This window comes from Odocoileus virginianus, chromosome 8 (genome assembly GCF_023699985.2).
Source record: "Odocoileus virginianus isolate 20LAN1187 ecotype Illinois chromosome 8, Ovbor_1.2, whole genome shotgun sequence".
Lineage (NCBI taxonomy): Eukaryota > Metazoa > Chordata > Mammalia > Artiodactyla > Cervidae > Odocoileus > Odocoileus virginianus.
The window spans coordinates 58,717,545-58,740,661 of record NC_069681.1 but is presented as its reverse complement, the minus strand read 5'-3'; the positions used below and the strand labels follow the sequence as shown (position 1 = coordinate 58,740,661).

Below are 23,117 nucleotides of genomic sequence, written 5' to 3'. Positions count from 1 at the left end.
TCATTCTACACTTAAATGATACACAAAGTCCAAAATATAATGTAATTCATTCATTCACAGAGATTCGATTTTAGGCTCTGAAAAAATCTTGTTTTCCTATCACTTCATATTTCTGGACCATTAATTTTACACTCATTAAAATATTTTCAGGAATCCCACTTTAGGTCCTGGCTGTTATGAAATAAAACATCCTCTATTCAACTTTTAGTATACAGTCTATCTTGTTCTGTTTTAAATTACTATACACAAATGGTAAAACTTTTCATAACAAAGGTTTAATTAGTATGGTAATAACTATGATTTCCAAAGTGTCTGAATCAGCCTTAGTAATAATTAGGGAGTTTCGTTCCATACAAAATGCTTTATTTAACCTTCATGCCTTCATTCAGATAATTATACAAATGCATACAGTTAAAGGTTTAAACTCTATTTCGGTTCACAGCTCAATTCATAGGAAAGTTGAATACAGAAAAGCAATGCACCAACAGAATATGTCTGAGACACCATTAAAAACGATAACACTTGTTCATTTAAATCTCTGAGAATAGACTGGAATAATCATCCTCTGAGAGAATCTCATTAGGAGGGTCTCCCTTTACATTATTGTAGGGCAAAAAAAAAAAAAAAAAAAAGATCACCATTTTACAGTAAAAGGAAAAAAGCTCTGAGTATATTTACAATACATACACTATACATAAATACAAGAACAACACTTACATAATATTAATAAACTTATAACAGGGGTTGCCTAAACACTACAGAGTATATAAATGCAGAGGAAACTATTGGGAAATTAGATCTTTAGATAAGCTGGAGAAATAAATTCATTTGCAATTAAAACTCTGAACAGAAAACCAAATGAAGATTTAAGAAATTAATACATTTGCTTGCCAGCATCGTTGGGGGTTTTAATCCTTTAATGCAGAGGACCTACTCTGGGTATTCCAACTCTCTGGGGTCAGAGACCCAGGAGCCTTTTGTAAAATTACGTTAAGTGAATCAGACGCAGTACATCTATTTGATTTGCTGTTCAGAGGCTTCAAGCTCAGAATAACTGTTTTGTAAACAAAACGATGTTTTTGTATTTTTTACACAGCTCTTGTAATCCAATCACCAAGTAAAATGAGCTAAGTGTCAAGGAAAGGAAAAAGATGCCTGCTTGATTTGGCCAAAGTTGATATTGTTCTTTATTCCCATGTATTTTTTCAAATACCACCGAGAGATTTATTCAAAAGAGGATGACGTTTGAACTGACCCCCACACACCGAGAGCAACGTCTAGACTACTACTAATTATAACTAAGTCATTTTAAGTGGCAGGTGGGTATATCTTAAACGTGGTCTGTTCTCATCATTTCACAACACAAAAAGTTCTGAGTACATTCTTCTATGGACAAACATGAATTTGCTGGTTTCTCTTTTTTAAAATGAGCATGTTATGATACACATAATTGCATTATGATACAGGATGACATAATACAGAAGACGATGTTTTCAAGCTGGTTTTATAAGTAGTTATCTCACATCCACGGGGAGTTGGTTTGCCATGTGATGCAATGTGTCCCACATAGACATGAACAAAACAATACAGCCACCATTCTATAGGGCGGGGGTAGGAATGGTGGTTTGTTTTTTTTTTATGAATTTTTAAACACAACAAAGTGTAGACAGACAAGTTGATAGGAAAGAGCCTTGAATATAGGCACCAGTGCCCCAGTTCAACTATACCCATCCAATATAATCAAGTTCTGAGGGACAAAATACATCCTGTGGTCTGCATGTAAATACAAAATCCTGCTATGGTAAAACTAGAAATACAAGTAGGGCAACATCATTTTCTAAAATGTTTTATGCTATATTTTAGGAGCATGACATTAGCAGAAAGGGAAGATGTTGGTATGTCCCTAAAATATCCTACCTTTTGATTACTTGAGCACTTTGACTAGAATTTGATCCAAATTCTACCCTCGTCTTCAACCTGCACTTGGAAAAAGCAAGATATACTAATTCACACAAGGAGTCATTGGTTCTTGCTTTGCACAAAGGGCAGACTCCGTTGTCTTAAACATTTAAAATTTCTAGAGATGTAATCCAGAAAGATAAAGTACTGATGTGACTATTTCCACTATTCATCTCTTTTCAATTTGCTTAAAGTTGTGGTTTTGCTGTGGAGAAATTATTGCTTGTTGTGAAACCCAATTAACTGAGGAGAGCACCCTTTTCTGCAATGGGTTGTGTGCACACGAAACACTTGCTTTCAGCATGGGAGGAAATTTGTTTACACAAGTTTTATCTCTTCCCTCAGCCAAGTAACAGGGAGAAAGATTGTAATTCAGGAGATTCATTTTCAGAAAAAGAAACACCATGAGAAATGACATTCTCCAAATGTTTTCTAAGTCCATTAGTACTTCCATGAATCAATACTGTCAAGAGAATGTGCTCTACACAGAAAAGAGGGGTGTGGGTGGGGTCATTTCTCTGATGTTGGACAGTTTCCTAGATAAAATTCAATTAAACTAACAATAATACTACAGGCAAATTATTTGTAAGACCACTGAAAACATTACAAGGTGGTACTGTTAGGTGAGAAATCTGAAAAGGAATTTTCCGTTCTCTCTTCTCACTCATCATCTGAATGTTCCCAACTGCCAACCCGCTTACAACCGCCAAAAGTTGACTCTTGTTTTCAACAACTAGTTCCATGGAGGTAACATTTCAAACGCAAATTAAACACACTCTGGAAGGTCTACACAAGTGGAAAACCCTTTATTCCATCTATAAAGAAATAAGTAGAATCAAGAAAATCTGCTCTAAAATGCCATCAAGTAGGGAAATGTTTAAATCATTTTGGATCTCCAGGTCGAACATTTCAGAGGCAGGTGAGAAGTCCAGGGAGATAGCCAGTTGGTGTGTTTGTTTATCATGATTCTCCATGTGTGAGTTTTCAGAAGACTGATTTTAAATCTTATGTACCACTGTCAAATCATGTCCTTACATCTTATTTGGAAAATTTGATGACTACACATCCCTAATAAAACTACTTAAGGGTTAGATATGGAAAGTTGGCTCTTGGGAACACAGGTGCAGCAGTGCCTTAGGGAGAATACAGGCTTTGGAGCCTGAGAGAGGTAAATTTCCACTCCTACTCTCGTGATTTCTGTTTGCAGACAACTCAGCCACCCTCTCTGCGCCTTGGTTTCCCATCCATGAAATCTAGAACTGTTGTACACGAGAGGTGATATGTCTAAAAATTACCCAGTATACTGCTTGGCATATAGTAAGGATTTACTAAAGAACAGCTAGTATTTTCATGGTTTGCTGAACTTTTGACCTTTCAGTCTTTTAGTACTTTCAGACAACTTGCAGAAAACAGCCCATTCAAAAGACTTGCCTTCAATACGATTAAGGAACGCAGCAGTGTTACTCTGACACTGATCATTATTTTATACCCTCATCTAGCATACTTCCTTCTTTTTTGTTCTGAAACGTAGAGGGGGAAACAGGAGATGATTTATAGTCCTGTGGTCTGGTTCCGGAGAACACTGTCCATCATGGTAGTCTTCATTGTCTAAAGCCTGAGTGTTTAATCACAGTTATACTTTAAAAATTGTTCTTACCAAATGTTTGGCTCTGACAGAGTGCAATTTTACTGATACCCCTTGATAGCTTGTTTGGATGGATTTGTGCTCTGAGATGATGGGACTGGAGAATTTCCAGGGCTCTTGTCTCTTCATATAATCTGCTTGTATATTCCTATTCACGACTTTACGTTTAGCAGTAAAATAATGGTAGGAACATATTGTGTTGTTCTGAATGTAAATCTGGTCATTTCCAGGACTAACTGTAAACCTTGGTCAAGGCTAGGCTTACTACATGTCAGTTTTACTTTAGTGGACATTTGGGGAGAAACAACTGTGTTAATATTCACTCCCAAACGGTTCTTAGATGATAACAGGAAATATCGGGGGAAGGGAAATGAAGAAAGGTATAGGTTTGTGCATTTGATATTAGTGGATAAAATAAAGGAAAAGGAACAAATGTCTATAGTGTTTTGCTCTTAATAAACTGGCTTTTGTTAATTGAGCAAAACTTTTTGGACTACAAACAAGTGCTTCATAAGTTTTGGACAAATCACAGTGAAGTTTTCATCTCAAAATTATAAATGCCACGTGCCAGGATGTATACCGGAGATAATCATAAAGTTCAGACAGGCGTTCTTATATTCTGTAAGAAAGATTAAAGTAAGAAATGCTAACATAAGCAAGATGAAATATATTTAAAACACACCAAACAATTTTTGAGGGCGTATATGAACAGATTCAATTTATTGTGTGCATATATTTTCTCTGTGTGCGTGTTTCCCAAAGGTGGGGGAAAAACCCAGTTTGATAAAGAATTATTGCTGTGTAAAAGTACAGGAATATCTCATTGGTCATAAAATTTATTGACAGGCACTTTCAGCTTTTAATTCATTTCTGAAAATGGGCATTAGTTTATTCATATTGCCAGTATAGAATCATTTCACATGTGGCCATATCCATAGCATTCATCTTGTCAACAGGTAGCTACTGCTAAAAGAACTCCCTCTGGGATTTAACAAAAACAAACACGTGCAGAGGGTGTGCATTTGTTTTGCTCAAGAATTACTGCATCGAGGAGGAAAGTAACTGAGAAAAGAGAACAACTGCTAGATGCTTCTTTTTAACACAAGGAAATCCTGTGCTGTTTTTCTCTTTACAGGCAAAGAGCATGCATTTGGAATCAGTTTGCTACAACTTAAAATGACTTCACTGCATTCTAAACCATCCTGGCTAAACTGAGACAAGTGGCCACTCCATTTTGTTAGGGAGCACAAGGGCTATGCTCTGACAAGGCAGAACAGAGTCCCCATGGCAATATCACTAATTGTGTGTAAGATACACAAGGCATATCTGAACAAGTTTTTTTTTTTTAATTGTGATGAAAACTAGAAGCTCTTTTTCCCAACATACTTCATCAAACTATTTACAACCTCTGTAAAATTTGTGAGTTTGAAAATACTTTTTTCCACTATCACATATGTTACTAATACAGTAAAATATCTTCACTCTATTTTTTAAGATGCAGTATCCTATTTCATTTTCTTATGAAAATCTGAATTTCTATTGCAATTGCACAGTATTTAGCATATTTAAAGTACCAATGGACATGGGTTGCTAAACAGACATTCTATAATGAAACTGTGAAAATATAGCATTTAAAATTTTTATGTACACTTCTTAACTATAAAATGCAGGCAAAGTCATATATAGCATTATAAGCTGATTCCCTAATAAGGTAAATAACTTACATTTCTAGACAGCATGGATTATTACAAATTCATTCTTTTTAAAAAAGTCCTTTGTTGATATTTATTAGTCCACTGGCTGCTGCATATATAAGTGTGTATATAGGTGTGCATGTGTTGGGGGTGCCAGGACAGGTAAGTGGAAGGCATTGTGGGGATATGGAGAAATGTGATATGGAAGACATGGCTTACCAAACCCCTTTTCTAAACCAAACCAAATCAAATGGAAACATCTTTTGTGTGTGTGAAATGCACTACCTCAGAAAAGTTGAAGGAAGAGATCTGATCAATGAAGTTGTAGAATACATTTACCTCCTAAATTTACAGGCTTAAACAGTAAGGAGTAAAATCTGAGATTGGATTATGAACTATGAATATTAAGGCTTCCTAGGCCTACTAAGATTCACATGAGTTATCTCACGCTCAATCCTTTACAAAGACTGTAACTCAACATATCACGAATGCTGGTATTCTTAACACTGCTGAAATTCTGTCAGTCCTTACTATAAACATTAAGACACCTTTATAACAACATCATGGCTACACTTCTAAGCAGTCATAACAATATAACAAAGGCGTATTAATACATTTGAAGGCCTCACCTCACCAGATTCACTCAGCTGCAACTTTGGTAAGTATAATAAATTAAGTACAGAGTAAGGAATACTGCATCTTCATCCATATACATGTTATCACTCTAATGAACTGATTTCAAAGTGCAGAATTGTATTTATGTTGAAAACACAAATAGCAATTTGAAGTTAAAACAACTGCATAAAAATGAACACAATCTTTGTATAAGCTGATCCAAATTTCAACCATAATGAGAATGGCCTTTTTAATCATCTAGAACTGGCATTTGTAAACACTGTAGTATTTTGCAAGTTTTTTTCACCTGAAGCTCCTCTTTCTATTTTCCACTTAAACTTTAAAGTGAACAAAAGTGCTCTTTTTTTAATAAAAAAATGTGGTTTGTGTTACTGCTATTCAACTGCCTTTGAAAATAAATGTCCCATAGTGTTCCATAAAAGTAATTCCAGGCAACAGTGTAATTTTATGGTAAAGCCATTAGAAATTTCACTCTAAATGCCTTAATAAAACTTAAGACAAGTTATCAAGAAGGCTTCTCAAAGTCCACATGCAGTTGACGGGATGGGGCTGGAATTAGATGGGGAAGTGTGAATCTTTACCCAAAAAACCTAAGATCAGAATATGAGGAGGGAATCTATTAAAACGTCAATGTCTGAACTTCTTAACTTTTCAAATAACATTAACTTCCTTGAAATCAATCTCTACAATGCAAAGAGACAGTCAGGTCAACTGTAGCTTCCAAAGCCATTATAGCTACCTGCGTCTAAATTCCCAAACATACACATATGCCTAGCTGCAAACTGAATGACTTCAAATTTAACACCAAAGAATGCTTACAGTTAGGGTACAACTGAGAAATTCTTTGGATTTTACTCCTTTTCTGCTGTTAATCTTCTACTGTGCTTTTTAAAACAGGCTAGAACAGACATCAGATGAGATACAGGAGGCTTTTCCGTGTTTGAAGATATTCTTACTTAAAAATGTAATTCCTTCTCTTCCAAACCACCTTCCTTTCTATGGGGAAACACTTGTAGAAAATTCACCAAGGATTATTTGTTATGTTTCAAGACAAGCCTCAGGTAAGTTTCAGTCTGGGACTACATCAGCAACTCATTCACTGTTTGTGCCTGGATTCCCTCCTTAGAAGTATCAATACATCAAAAGGGGGAAATGGTGTAATGCTGACAGGTTCTATCAGTAAACTTACTGTCTCAGTTGGGTTCCCACCTTCAGAAGACAAGCAGACAAGCTCAAGTCCCTTAATTTTTCCTGTGCTATTAGAGGGGAGCGGCTCATCTCATTCTGTGCTAAATTTAAATCAAGCTATTAATCAGGAAGCTCCCACTGCCTGTCAGTTCTATAAATTCTAAAAACCATTTCTACCTATAACACTCTCAGGATCTCTCAGCAGAGAAAAGGACTGGCCCTTCTTATGAGAGAAAGCAGAATTAAATTGTCTGCCCTTCACTAAGTGATTCACCTGTTACCTGCCAACTAAATTCGAGGACTAGGAGAGGGCTTCAGGGCTGTGGTTCACCACACTGTGTTCATCATGCTCTGTGTTCTTTGCCACTGACCGGCAACCTACACTGGCCTTTCTATTCAAAATGGTCACAGGCGATGAGATGTAGGAGTTGCTTACAGTACAGGTAAAACTTTCCAGTTGGTGTAAAAGAAAAAAAACAAAAAGCTATAAACCCAGTGCTTGGTGGGTTAGTACACTGTATAGCTACAGAAGCTATTTACCCATAGAACTGCAGCCCTTGTTGGAGGGGAATTGCCTGATGAATTTTTCAGACCTGGCAGAAAATACAAAGCATGTATTTTTGAAGACAGAATTTGACCTGAAAATCATTATGCTCTTGCTTGAATGTTAAAAACATTCCTTTTAATGCCATCCAACACAAGTTATCCTTGTCCCAATGTTTCTAGTTTTTTGCTTCATCGGAATTAAGATTATCTGAATTAGACGATAATACTAAAGAGCATAGTTGTAGAGCCAGAAATTATTTCAGAATGTTCAAATCTTTAAAAATGAGCTAGTAATATTGTGAGGTTAATTTGTGCAACTCCCCAAATCAAGTGTTTGTAATTAAAATATAATGCAAAGGTCTGTGCTGGCAACTTCTTATATCTAAGCTATAAAAAAATCTGAGCAATAACAGCAATGACAATGAAACCTTACCAAGCCCCTTGGCTACCGAAAGCTGAAAAAATTCAGCTTTTAGTGTGGGAAAAAATATGATAATTTTTCTGAAAGAATGCTTCATTGGTGATGTATTGCTTTGTTTACTATAGACTCCACTAGTTGCAAAAAAGGCTCATAACTCAAGGGGGTTTACAGGACTGTAATTTCCTCTCGCTCTCAGCACAGGATGAGTGGGTTCATCCCTGCAGATGCCATTGTATTGGGTCCTAGTATAGTTTAGAAAATGAAATCTATAGAGAAGAACCTATTGGAGAGTCGTTTATCCTTGGCTCTCCAAGGGTGGGAACTAGCACCATGTCAGGCTTTCCTTGGGGAGCATTCCCTTCCCTTCCCACTGACTCAATTCCAAGGAGAACTGACCCATTCGCCCAAGAGTTAATTCCCAGCTACGCCTCCGTGGCCTCTCTAGTCACCAAATGACTGTTTTCAAACAAGAAAAGGGGGAGCATAATCTTTAATTGTGGTACTCAACCAAGCAGGACAACAAACAGCAGAAAGATTACCTCAGTGCTGTAAATGTAGCCAAGACCTCTAAAATGCTGGGGTGTTTTTACAATCCCTTTAGTAAGTATGAAAATTGGTAACGTGAGTCCTCAGTGAAGTGATTGTAGGAGAGTCCTTTTATGCGTTATTGCTTTTCTCCTCAAGAGGCGCATTATTTCCATCTCTGCTTTGTCTGATTTTTTCATGTTCACTGACTTTGCCTGGGCCGCCCCACCTCTTACCTTGGTGCCAGCGTGTCTAAGAAAGCTTTTCTTCCCCGATTCCTTGTAATCAAATACTAGGGGCAGGAAGAGATGATGCCTAGCTGACAGAACACTGCAATTTGAAGTGGGGCAGTAGTTTTTTTAGACAGGCTCTTCCTATTCAACTACAGAACGACTCTGTGCCCGTCCACGCTAGGGCAGACACCAAGACTAGACTCCAGCTGAAATGTCGCTGCCCCTCTGCTCAAACAGATGAACAAAACAGAAGCAGAACAAAACAAAAACAATCAACAACAAACAGATGAAAAGAATCACTGTTGGTTTTCTCCAGGGCATGGCATAATGACAAGTCGCAGGTGATATCTAGTGGTCACCATCACTATTGCAAAAGGGCTGCCTGAGCACTCCTTTCTTTTCAGGTAATGGAACCTCTCCAAAAGTTTCTTCTTTTCTACTTTCAGGCTGCTTGCTGGTAACAGATTGGATGTGGGTTCTATTAATATCTTACTTGTAAAAAGGGGTTCAGGGGTGGGATGATGGGAGAATAATCCAAATTTACAAGGTCTTGCTCTAGCCATCAATTTGTGGTAGATGACCTTTAAAAGTATCAATAACAAAACGTCTGACAGCTCAGAAAATGTACAAACTACAAACATCTTGCAATGGCAGAGGACACAGCACGGAAAACAATGCCTGTCTCTTCAGCATCTGTGTCACCGATCTCCCAGGCCAGCGTGAAGTCGTTTCTTGTGTAGTCGTGACGGGGGGCGGGGAGAGGGGGTTACCTTCAGATCGAAAGAAGTGTTACCACTTCTTATTTCCTGCTCTGCTTTCAGACATCGTGGGATGGTGATGCCCTTTTGTGTCAACACTGTGAAGGGGATCCAGCCCTGCTGAATGGGGTGCCGCTAAGAGATCCAGCTCTTACGCTCAGCTGGACAGGGAGCCTTCCTCACACCAGCATATGCCTCCGGCGGTGCAGTGCCAAGTGATCTGACCGGGAGAAGCTGCGGTCACAGTCTGCGCATTTGAATGGCTTGACTCCCGTGTGTTTGCGGTAATGCCTCGTCAGTTCATCCGAACGAGCGAACTTCCAGGTGCAGCCTTCCCAGGTACACTTGTAGGGCTTCTCTCCTGGAAGAGACAAAGGGACAGAACACTGGGCTCCATCATTTCTCCTGAGCAATCTGGCCAACGCGATTATCTGGGGACATGACTGTTCTCAGTGGATTTTCCGTCTGGCGGTCCTTTGTCAGGAAACCTAACCACCCCGCCAGCAGCTTTTGGGCTGCACAGATGGGGGTTTCAATCTACTCTCTCTTGCTGTGACAATGGGGAGGTTACTTAACACTCGCATCTTCAGTTATGGGTAAGTTACTTTGCAGTCAAACGATCAGAAGGCATAGACTGATAACTCTGGGGTATCATCACCACGGGTAGACTAGAAAGGAATGGGAGAAAGCTCTACCTAGGCTGATGTGGCTAAAGGATTGAAACGCACAAAGAATTATAAAGGGTAACGATTTGTATGTTTTGTTGCAATACTGCTCCCAAAAGTGCATTGCTTAGATATTTAAAGGCTATTTTACGGTACAGTGTCCTTTTATCAGTCACACAAAATTTCATTAAAAGGTAAAGCACCCTACCACCCCCATAAATTAGGTACTAAGTACTTATTATTTATAAATAGTTATTATTTATATCATGTATAAACTACTGTTGTCCATGGGGTCGCAAAGAGTTGGGCATGACTTAGCAGTTAAATAACAATAAACAACTGTTTGTCTACTGGGAGAGAATCCTAGATATCTCAGTAGTGTGAAGTTTAAATGTCTTCTTCAGGGACTTAAAAATTAGGGCAAGTCCTGAGGAATCATCAGGTTGGTCTGAGTGCTGAAACCCACAGTAAAAAACAGTCTGAAGAAGTATGTAATTTGACCACATCCCTCAGTCAACTTGTAAAGACAGTAAAATATGCAAAGGCTTTGTTGGGAAGAGATATTCTATCCGTTGTCCAAATGAATTCCCGGGGGAGAGGGACAATAGTTGACCCAGGTGTGCTTTTTCCTGGCTCTCATTCAGAATGGAAGCCCTGTCCCCAGGTAACCCCACAAGAACTGAGCTCTTTTCTGCCCCCTTCATCCAGTAGTTAACCACACACTGCTTGGCCCTATGTGGAGTTTGGCCAAAAGGCCTAAGGCAGGGAGCAGAGCTACTGGCTGACACCAACATGTGTGTGTGCTCAGTCACGTCCAGTTCTTTGCAATCCCATGGACTGTAGCCCACCAGGCTCCTCTGTCCATGGGATTTCCCAGGCAAGAATACTGCAGTGGGTTGCCATTTCCTTCTCCAGGGGATCTTCCTGACCCAAGGATTGAACCCGCGTCTCTGGTGCTCCTGCTTTGGTAGGCAGATTCTTTACTGAGCCATATGACTTTTAGACCTCAAGATACAGAGCTGCAATCCCCTGAAAGAGGGCATGGCAACCCACTCCAGTATCCTTTCCTGGAGAATCCCAGGGACAGAGGAGCCTGGCAGGCTACAGTCCACGGGATCACAAAAGAGTTGGACACGACTTTAGTGACTAAGCACGCACACGTACAGAGTTGCAAAGTGAGTTTTGTTAAATCCATTTTACAGGTGATAAAACTGAGGATGAACGTAGTAAATAACTTGCCTGAAGCCAGTAAATAGATGTGTTTGGTTCCAAATTCAGTGTTTTTCACTGTGCTCCAAATTCTTTTTCCCATCGAAACTCTGTCACATCCTCAGATAATGCTGATTCTACCTTCTTAGATACTTTCTGATTATTCAACTCCTATTAAATCTATTAAGTCACCTATCACAATATATCATACAGATTTTGTCTAGATGCTTTTCCCCTTTACCACTTTCTGAACACATAGAGATTAAGAGTCACACATCTATTTCTGTATCCTCAGAGCTTAGAGTATGTGTCAAATAGTGTTTGAATAAATTAATAAAACTGCAACATAAACACAGACATGCTCACACAGAGGTGTGTACACAGGCAACTACTAGGCCCTGTAAATGAGATGTACAAGTCATGCCTACATGGGAAAACTAGACTGAACCAGACTCAGCAGTTTCTGTTAAATGAATGTGAACCATATAGGTCCTTTTGGGATCAAGGGGCACTTTCCCAGAACCGTGTGAATAGGACACCTCAGTTAACTCTAGAAATACTGGTGCACTAACTGTGATCCACAGAAAGCTCCAGGTTACTCTGAAAGGGCTCCTGTCAAGTCAAATGCCTAATGACCAGCTTAATCCAAAACCTCACTTCTGACTCATTCTGGATGTTCTCTAGACAAAAATCTGCAGTAACAGGTATTAACTGATCAGAATTTAACAGAATTTTTTTTTTTTAAGTCAGCAAAACCCATAACTTAAGAAGACTGGCAGTCCACTATACAGGCTATCCAGGCTTCCCAAGTGGCTTTGTGATACAGAATCCGTCTGTGATGCAGGAGATGTGGGTTTGATCCCTGGGTCAGGAAGATCCCCTGGAGGAGGAAATGGCAACCCAATCCAGGGTTCCTGCCTTGAAAATTCCAGGGACAGAGAAGCCTGGTGGGCTATAGTTCATAGGGTTGGAAAGAGTTGGCTATGACTAAGCATGCATGCACATACAGTATATCCATGGCAACTGCTAAAATACTTTTAGTGACATGTCATCACTACAAGCTTTTGAAGTTTACATCATGAACACAGGTTCCACTAAGCTGAACTTGATAAAAATCTTATCTTCAAAAGCACATTCATTTTTGGGGCACTGAGCTCTGCTCACTGAGTCTCTGTCACCAACAGGCATCTCCTAGATATCTCTTGTTGTGTATGGAACCAGCTACAATGAGTACAGGTCTAAGAAGAAAAGAATAAAAAAAACTTAATTGAGGAAAAGCACTGCTTAGTTGTGTGCTGGGAGGACATGTGTATCTTGCTGGGAAAGTGCAGTATGTGCATGACCAGGGTTAGAAAAGCCGCCATACCCTCACCTTGCCACTGCAGTTAAAGGAGAGGAAGGGGCCCCAGACCTGGGATGGGCCTGGAAGTAAGGAGAGGTAACAGAAGGAGACAGACTTCGGTTTCAGAGCAAGAAGGATGCTAGAGGCTGGCACGGCCACCACGGGGACAGTCTGTTGTCTCAGGGGCTCTCTGAATTTCCTTGTACACCCAATTTAGGCACTTATTTTCTCCAGTTTCTTCCTCCAGATTATAACAGACATACTCTTACTTTCAATTTGACTGTTTAATAATGGTACTTGTGCCCTTTCCACTTGAAAATCTATAGGAGGTGTGAGAAACTCTGGCCCCCAGGCCAAATCCAGTCGGTGGCCTGTTTTGTGTAACTTGCAAGCTAAGAACAATTTTCACACTTTTACATCGTTGAAGGAAAAACAAAGAAAAAACACAAAAGAGGGCTATTTCATGGCATGTGAAAATCATATGAGATTCAAATTTTAGTGTTCATGGATAAGTTTTTATTGGAACACCGTCTCACTCACTTGTTTGCATATTGTTTATGGCTGTTTTTCAGTAACAGTGAAATTGAGCATTGCAATAAGAAGGTATGACCTGCAATATCTAAGAGGTTTACTACAGGAAGTTTGCTGACCCTTGATGTAAGTGAAGGGTACCTCAGTTCGGGGCAGGCTTTCTGATATGTTAACTTAATCAGGTTATATAACATACATTGCTAGTCTGGGATGGGTAGATGAGGGAATATTTTGGTGATAAAATAATCACTTACTCTCAACTCAGGATCCTTGATTAAAATTCTAACAGTCCTCTCAGCAATGAACACACGTGACATTTCATGTCCATTGCTTTAAACTGAAGGTTCTGGTTCACGAAATGAGTGGTTCTCTAAAAAGCCTCACCCAATTCCATCATGGTTTTAAAAGTCTTCAGGATCTCTTCTGCTCATTATAAAAGCACAATAATGAGTAAATCTTCCCTATGAGGATGAGTGGGGTCAGGAACATCTCTGTATATTTTAGCTGGTAACCAAAACAGCACTGATTCTACAGTGATGGAGCCCCACCCAACTCTATCACCTTTCAATACAGTTGTGCTACCACGACCACCCGGCATGATGAGGAACTATCATTCTACTGAGTCTGGAAAGGAAGACACACACACAAGGAAGGATCAGAAAACAGGAGCTCAGATGTTTGGCATCATTTCTCAGGTGGACATTTTAAAAGAGAAGCAGAGAAAGCAACAACTATGGCAAGGATTTCTGTGGGCCCACTAATATGAAGCAGGAAACTTAGTGCAAAATCTGGGAAGTATTCTGTGAGGTGGAATCAGGTACAATAATGATCATGAAAGACAAGGCCGCCAAAATATTTAAGAGGCAGATATAACCCTACTTCATGAATAAAACCAATGAAAATAATATATAAGCTTATAAGTTATTAGGGGGTAAGTGGTTAATGCATGCGTGCTCACTCGTGTCATGTCCCACTCTTTGTAACCCCACAGACGATAGCCTGGCAGGCTTCTCTGCCCATGGAATTTTCAGACAAGAATACTGGAGTGGGCCGCCATTTCCTCCTCCAGGGGATCTTCCGGACCCAGGGATCAAACCCGCATCTCCTACATTGGCAGGTGGATTCTTTACCACTGAGGAGAATATAAAGTGGTGAATGAATGCATTAAAAAAATAATGGAAATATTCTCATCTGGGGTGGGGAGGGTCAGGGAGAACCTGTATCAGAAAATAGTAAACAATTATGTGAGCAGTAGATGAATTTTCCTTGAAACTTTCCTTACAAACATGTATATTTTCTTTTTAATATTCAGAATTATTTCTTGTACAGTATTTCTTATACCCACTTCCTCATTAATAAAACAAGAGTTTAGGTATTCTATCTCCACACTTCGAAAAAAGAAGAGGGGAGAAAAAGAAAATAAGATCTTCAAATTTCTCTTCACAATTAGAGGCTGAGCTCTGGGGGTGAAGGGAACAAGACGGCTGTTTGGACCAGGTAGAGAGTAGGCTTCTGCTCCTTCCTCAAGACCGACCTAGGTTTCTGTCGTATCTGCTGAGTGCCCAGCATTTCATTAAAAAATAAAGATCAATCAATGCTCTCTCAGGACTAGTTAAGTTTTAAAAAACGGATACAAAAATGATGCACAGTGGCTACGACTTTGTATTGAAACTGCATATTATAGTGTATGCTTGTGCGCTGAAGCAATTTAAGGGGTACAATCTTATAAATAAATTGCAGTAAGAAAAACTAACTTCACAATGTGAGTAAAAACTAATTAAGATGATAATAAGTTTGTAAGATATACCGTAATATGTATAAGTGAGTCCTGAAAAGATACAATGGAGAGAATCCTTCATCCATCTGCTCTTCTTTCCTTTAAATCTTACTGGAAAATAGAACGCTCACTCTAATATGGTGGGAACAGAAGAGAAGATGAATTTTCCATGAACAGTTTCCAATGGAAAGGGTTGATTTGGACAATAATAGGAGTTGGACATCTATCTCCCAGGATCTGTGCTTCTCTGATGCACAGCTGCTTTGTAGCAATCTGTATGGTGGTGACAGTAAACAGAATTTCTAGCAATTTCTTCAGGAATGGTGAATTGTCCTTAAACTCATCTGAATCAGAATTCTGCAAATGTGTTATTCAAAACTGTTTTTCCTAGAAACAGGCTAAAAATAAAATAGCATGCCCATCTTTTTTTTTTTTTTTTCGGTCTAACCCACAAATACACTTAAAAATCCTCAGGAGCAAAGTCTTTGAAAATGTATTTAAATATTTTTTCAAAATAATCAGAAGTTTTGCTTCCACCATCAGATCACCTTTGATTTTTATTTCCTGTAATAATCCTATGGAGTAATAAAATGATAGAAAATGGTGTGTTATATATCTTCATCAATAAGTCTTAGTGATTTTTCTCTTTTAAGTCCAGACATCAAGTTGCTAATGTATAAGAAAAATCAAAGAAACAAAATGGGTAACACTACTCTCACCCTGGGGTACAGTTATGATTTTAGGCTTTCGATTCTGAAGTGAAGGTCTGTAAGTCCCATGACAAATCCATAAGCCATTTCTACCTTTTGACCATTTTTCAGCATAACCTGTCCTCTTTCAGTTCTTTATAAAAACTGATCTAAATTATGAAAATCTCTGAAAAAGGAAAATGTTAACCAAAACTAATAACAAGCCCTCCAATTCCTTTAAAGGGTCCTGAAGAGATTAAAAAGAGCACATACCAAAAACGAGGGTTTGTTAATTTTTCTTTGAAAACACTCTTAATTCCACATTGGGGGTTCAAGTTAATACAATTTTTATATCCACGATGGCCTCTGTATGTGTGTTTATACATGTATATTCACAAGCATTATTTAAATAATATTCTAATTAAGTATCCTGGGAAAATGAGAACTCTCATCAGGGTTTTTTTATTGGAATAGTCAACAAGCTAACTTATTATGAGAACTGCTGTCTCTTTCAATTTTGGCTAAAGAAAAGGCTTAAGAGTCACTCAGTGCATTTCCATGACATTTACCCAGCAGAAGGCATAATACAGTCTAAAGAAAACACCAGGTATTGAATGGATTCCCAAAACCCATGAAACAAAAATAACTTTTTCAGGTACCTCCCATTTCACCATCTGAAATGCTGAAAGGTAAATGTGTCCTGAGACAAAAGACAGGTGCCTTTTCATATTAAAATGACGTGTGAGCAACACCAGAAAAGGAATGTGCAGTTTGCCAAAGCACCCGGTCAAACAAAACGCCCATGTCCTCACATCAGCTTTTCTCTATTATTTTCTTAAGCAATCAAAAAAAAAACTAAAAAAAACAAAACAAAACAAACCATCTTCTGCAACAGGAAACATAGGCATTTTCTTCAGTGCTGAAGTGCATTTCTGAAATGTGTCTCTGTTTAACTTTTATAAAGTCAGGGGGCCCCAGACACTGACAAATGAGCTTCATTACACTCAAGACTCAAAATACTTGCTGTGACAATCGGTTTCACTTGAGGAATGGTATTTGCATATGAGGGGAAAAAACACCAGAATCAAGATTCCTATCTTGTCTTCTGGTTTCTGTCACATTAGTTCATAAGAGTTCACACAATTATAGATCTGGAAGGAAATCAGGGACTTTGAAAATGAGGAAACAGAAACCTAGAGCTGAAATTACAGGCCCTTGACTTGTCCAGGGGTAGACAAGGCAGCCTGCCTTCTTGCTGGTGTTAAAGAGGCAGAAAATAGCACAGGCTTTAAATGCATGGGCTTCCCTCGTGGCTCAGATGGTAAAGAATCTGCCTGCACAACACAGGAGACCCGGGTTTGATCCCTGGGTCAGGAAGATACCCCGGAGAAGGGAATGGCTACCCATTCCAGTATTCTTGCTGGAGAATTCCATGGAATTCCAGAGGAACCTGGTGGGCTACAGTCCACGGGGTCACAAAAGAGTTGGACATGACTGAATGACTAACACCTGGAATGCATGGTCAAGCGGAATGCATGATCCAACGAGGCTCAGTCATCAATCTGTGACTGGATCTCAGGCTAGAGAGTGAATCTTTCTGAAACTCCATCCCCACCCAACCCCACCCAGTGGGTCTATAAGATGGGAATACTCTTCCAGTTGTGAGACTTAGAAACACACATGCCACGTGCCCAGCAAATGAGAGGTGCTCAGTAAAGGAGTCTGAATTCTACAGTTATGAAATTCAAAGTTTTTCTGTTTCTGCCAAGAAATAAAAATAACATGAAACTAAAAATAAATGCCATTTGTTATTTTTCAGGAAGGAATTAAGATTTGCAGGTAAATGGATGCCAATCCTGATACTGATTTTTCCTAATATTATAAGTATAAAACTTCTTTATAGGCCAAGCAGACCAATCTATTCTATAATTTGTTTGATTCATTTGGTCTTGTCAATTCAGACAAGTGATTAGTATTTTAGCATCCTCCCCAAGAACTGTCTGGACTGAACTAATTGACTTTCTTTTTCATTATGTGTAAACAAGTGGGTCTCTTCTTCTTTTCCATACAATTCTATAACGAATTTCTTTGATAAGTATAATCTTTGCTACAGTAGATAGTATTTTCCATGTATCCCACTTGGTCCTAAGAGCTGTATGGATCTGAACTTATTTATCTCACGAAGTTGCTATAAGTAACCCCCCTTCACCCAGAGTTAGGATGTGGCAGGTGGAGGTGGGATTTGAACCCAGGATCTGACACCCAAGGTCAGTCTTAACCATTTCCCTATAATGCTTCTCAACCTTAAATTGCTGCTTTCATAAACCAGAATATCCAGTCAGACCTGGCCAAGCAGACTGAGAGAATACCAATTACTATTGATAGGAGAGACAATATGTTAACCCACAAGAGCCTAGCTCCCTGCACCTAGAAGTAAAATAAAAGGGAAGTAAAAAATATCCTATAATGAAATGGCAACCCACTCCAGTATTCTTGCCTGGAGAATCCCATGGACGGGGGAGCCTGGTGGGCTACTGCCCATGGGGTCACAAAGAGTCGGACATGACTGAGCGACTTCACTCACTTACTCAGTGAAAACAACAGTTCAAGGTCTAAGGGTAATTCTTTATTTGGCTGTGCTGAGTTTATATTTCCAGGTGCTATGTCTGTCCGACCCTTTGCGATCCTTTAGACCATAGCCAGTCAAGCTCCTCTGTCCGTGGGATTCTCCAGGCAAGAACAGTGGAGTGAGTATGCCAGGACCTCCTCCAGGGGATCTTCCCAACCCAGGGATCAAACCCATGTCTCTTCTGTCTCCTGCATTGGCAGGCGGGTTGATTACCACTAGCGCCGCCTAGGAAGCCCATATTTCCAGGGAGTAAGAGTATTGATCTTCCTGCTCCTGGCTGTCTTGTCCTCAGCTTCTTCTCAGACACCTTCCTTTACCTGTCACATAAATGTTCACTGAGATCCAGGCTTTTACTCCTCACCTGCAGAGGTTCTCCTTGGTACCCACGGCTGCTCCCACAACTTCTAAGACAAAGATTCCCAAGTGTTACATCTCAGTCTCTCTCCCAAACACCACGGCAGGGGAGACGACACTTCCAGTTGGCAGCCAGAATGCAACTTCCACGTGACCAAGGTGTTATTCAGCATCTACCACTTAGACAAGGCCTGTTCCTCCTTCTGTTTTAGTATCTGGAAACAAGACAACCCTACCTCCTCAGGTATCAAGTCATACATCTCTCCAGTTGGAGAGATTTCTTGGACTCTTTCCTATCTGTTATTCTCTACCTGCCCCAACCCGATTATCATTGTATCTGCCAGTTCTGCCTTCAAAACACCCTCTCCAGTTTATCTCCACGAAGATGGTCTCCCTCTTTTTAGTCTCCCCACCTTTCAATGGGCTTCCCAGATGGCTCAGTAGTAAAGAATCTGCCTGCCCATGCAGTAGCCTCTGGGGCCATGGGCTCAATCCCTGGATCAGGAAGATCCTCTGGAGGAGGGCATGGCACTTCAGTTGCCCTGAAGTGAGAATACTCACTTCAGTATTCTTGCCTGGAGAATCCCACGGACAGAGGAGCCTGGTGGTCCAAGGGGTTGCAAAGAATCAGACATGACTGAGCATGCATGCACAACCTTTCATGAGTACCAACTTCCACTGGTCTGTTTCCCTGTCTTATGTCCTGCTCCCTCCATCTGTTTCCCTGTCTTATGTCCTGCTCCCTCCAGTTGACTGTCTGTATTGTAAGGAAAACTTTCTAAAACAGTGTGATCATGCCACTCCTTGGCACCCTGGGCACGCCTGTGATTAAACCCTCCTCACACCCCATCCCATAGTGACAACAGGTTTCCCGCCTGTCCATCACCCTCGGTAGTGCAGTATTGAGGGTGCCTTTTCTATACTTCCTGCTCTGTGCTAACAGACGCTTGTTGATCAAATGAATGAAACAGCTTGATTCAAATGCCTCCTATTCTCTTGAAGTTTAACATACAAGAGTTAATAGAAGACAATCCACTTTGTGAAACAAAAAGCTTACTGCTTGCACTTGACCCCTTCTACAACCCTTTCCCATTCCAATTAAGGAGAATATATATTTTGTTTGTTTTTTAAATATTTACTTGTTTATGTGGCTGTGACAGATCTGAGTTGTAGTGCACAGGCTCTGTAGTTTGTAGCAAGCGGGCTTAATTGCCCCCTCAGCCTGCGAGATCTTAGTTCCCTGACCAGGGACTGAATTCTGTGTCCACTGCAGTACAGAGTGGATTCCTAATCACTGGACCCCCAGGGAAATCCCTAGACTATATATTTTTGAAAGGGAAAATAACAGGAGACTTTATTTTCAGTGTCATTTAAAGGTCTAGTCTACAAATAAATATATCATTTTTAAAATTTTAAAAATTTAGTAACATGATATGTGATGTTAAAATTAGTAACATGATCTGTGATTGAGTCTATTTTTTTCTAATGAGCATCAATTATTTTAATCTTTAAGCAATGTATTTATTTTACAATTCTTTTTATTCTTAGTGATGAAGGGCTTTTATTGAATTTATCTTAAGCCTTATACATAAATAATATATATTATTATAAATTATATTTTATTATATTTATTTATATATTTATATAAATATATTTATTAATTAAATTTATTAAATTTATTTAGTCATTTAAATATTTCTTTGTTAATAATGAATTATTAATTTATTAATATATTTATAAATAAATTATAAATAAATTATAGTATATAATTAATAAACTCTTTAATGGTAACTATATTTTCTACAAAAATACAGCTCCTTAATAGTTCCACTAAAGCCCCACATTTTCTATTAGTAGTAGTTAATTTTGTCATTCAGCAAAATTAAGCCAGGAGGCATAATCTAATTACTCAGCAGGACATGAGAAAGAACAAGGACTGAGGATATTAGTACCCCACTCCTTACAACACAGTTTTGACAGCTGAATGGACAAAATAAACCCAAAAGCAGAGGGAGGAGCATGGTGATAAGATCCTACAGTATTTTTAACTTTCCACAGTCACTGATGATCTGTGTGCTAACACAAACAAGAAACAAACTTACTTAGCAAGCAGCTTATTCAACTGAGGTAAAAATTGATAGACTGTCTTAGAAGTCTTTACTTTTCTAAATATATGAAAAAGATGACTTTAGTTTTTAAATAAGGTAACACTTTAAAATCAAAATTGAATCAAATGTGAACAGCATTCATACTTATATTCAGACAACTGTAAATCTTAGGTTTACTGTGTTTCTAGGTAGTAACTTTCTAGAACAGATTAAAATAACTCCTTCATAAATGGAAATAAGTAAATACTTTCAAAACATTTTGTTATTGATCTGATTTTTCAGCTTCCTTTTTAAGAGCTGGCCCTTTCCTGCAGGTTCCCATGGGTAGGTGATGGTTGCCACAGCCTTGCAGTTGGGACCAAAGACCCCTTCAGGGCTGTTAACAGCAACCTGCATCAAGCTCGCTCAGGGCTTTCCCATCAAGTGTTCCCTGACACCACTCTAATTTCAGAAGGTGAACAGGAACTGAAGAGCCTCTTGATGAGGGTGGAAGAGGAGAGCGAAAAAGCTGGCTTAAAACTCAACATTAAAAAACTAAAATCATGGCATGGTGGCTCAGTGGTAAAGAATCTGCTTGCAATGCAGGAGACGTGGTTTCGATCCCTGGGTTGGGAAGATACCCTGGGAAGAGAAAATGGCAACCCACTCCAGTATTCCTGCCTGGGAAATCCTATGGACTGAGGAGCCTGGTGGGCTACAGTCCATGGGGTCGCAAGAGTTGGACACCACTGAGCGACTAAACCATTTCCATCAAGATCATGGTATCTGATCCCATCACCTCATGGCAAACAGATGGGGAAAAAGTGGAAGCAGTAACAGATTCTACTTTAAATGTGTTTATAAGTAGTAACTCTCTAGAACAGAATAACTCCATACATGAAAACAAGCAAATATTTTTATAATATTTATGTTACTGATCCAGATCTCTGCAGATATGGCTCCACTACCATTTCAACCCCCTTGCTGTCTTCACCTTTAAGGTGAACCCATTACTATTCAGAGAGCTATGTGCAGAGCAAGCACTCAAGAGTTGCTCTTTTCATTTAATTATTAATGCTGCTGGTCCTTGTCTTCTCATGGGCTTTCTAACAACTTCAGACTTTAGTTGACGCTAAAGAAAGACTGGAAATCCCCTGTCGGTCCAGTGGTTAGAACTCCATGCTTCCACTGCAGGGTGCCTGGGTTTCAATCCTTGGTAAGGGAACTAGGATCCTGCAAGCTGTGAAGCTTGGCCAAAAAAAAAGAGGCAAGTTCACATTAATGATGAGAAATTTTAAAAATAGATCATTTCAGGACTTCTCTAGTGGTACAATAGTTCAGAATCCATGTGCCAATGCAAAGGACATGGGTTCGATTCCTGGTACAGGAGGATTCTACATGCTGTGGGGCAACTAAGCCCGTGCCCCACAGCTACCGGGCCTGGATGCTCAAGAGCCCATGCTCCGCAATGACAGAAGCTACCATGATGAGAGGCCTGCACGCTACAACTAGAGAAAGCATATGTAGCAACGAAGACCCACTGCAGCTGTAAATAAATAAATAGAAATTTTAAAAACTGGCCATTTAACATCCCCTGCTATCTTAATACTTCCAAGTACCTTAATGACCAACCCTAAACAGGTAGGGACCACTGGCTAGACCTGCATGCAGTGTGGTCCCACTGGGAGAGACCGGGAGGTTATTAGCACACTTGTTGGAGGTATAATGAAAACAACACAAACTAGAAAAAACTGGTTCTAGAAAACTAGAATAACAGGTTCTAGAGAAACCAAAGTCTGCCTTTCAGCTTCCCTCCTTGTCTACTCCATGACAGCAAAGAGCGCCCTAACCCAGGATTCCCCGGCCTCTAGGATCTTGTGCCTGATGATCTGACATGAAGCTGATGGAATATCCACAGAAATAAAGTGCATAATAAATGTGATGGGCTTGAATCATCCCGAAACCAACCCTCCCTCCCCCGGTCCGTGGAAAAATTGTCTTCCACAAAACCGGTCTCTAGTGCCCCAAAAGTTGGGGACTGCTGCTCTGACTTTTCAAAGGACTTACAGATGTGATTAAATTATGGAAAGCACTAGCAGAGCTCTGAGCCTGGGGCCCGGCAGGGCCTCAGGAGATATTGGCTCTCTCTCATCACTGGTCTCTGTGTCTGCTTTCAGCATTCCTTCCTCCTAACGATGCACCCCAGATGTCGTCCAAGTCTCCCCGAAC

The 23,117-nt window shown here is 39.6% G+C and overlaps 1 protein-coding gene across 9 annotated transcripts in view; it reads right to left on the bottom strand.

Annotated features, from left to right (window-relative positions):
* Positions 1-253: 253 nt before the first annotated feature.
* The window catches only part of KLF12 (KLF transcription factor 12), a 708,032-nt gene continuing 685,168 nt past the window's right edge, over positions 254-23,117 (bottom strand). For all 9 annotated transcript variants that reach the window (XM_070471576.1, XM_070471581.1, XM_070471579.1 and 6 more), the window contains one exon: positions 254-9,966. In XM_070471576.1, the coding sequence (XP_070327677.1) occupies positions 9,785-9,966 (182 nt within the window). In that variant the 3' untranslated portion in view covers positions 254-9,784. The remainder of the gene's footprint in view (positions 9,967-23,117) is intronic.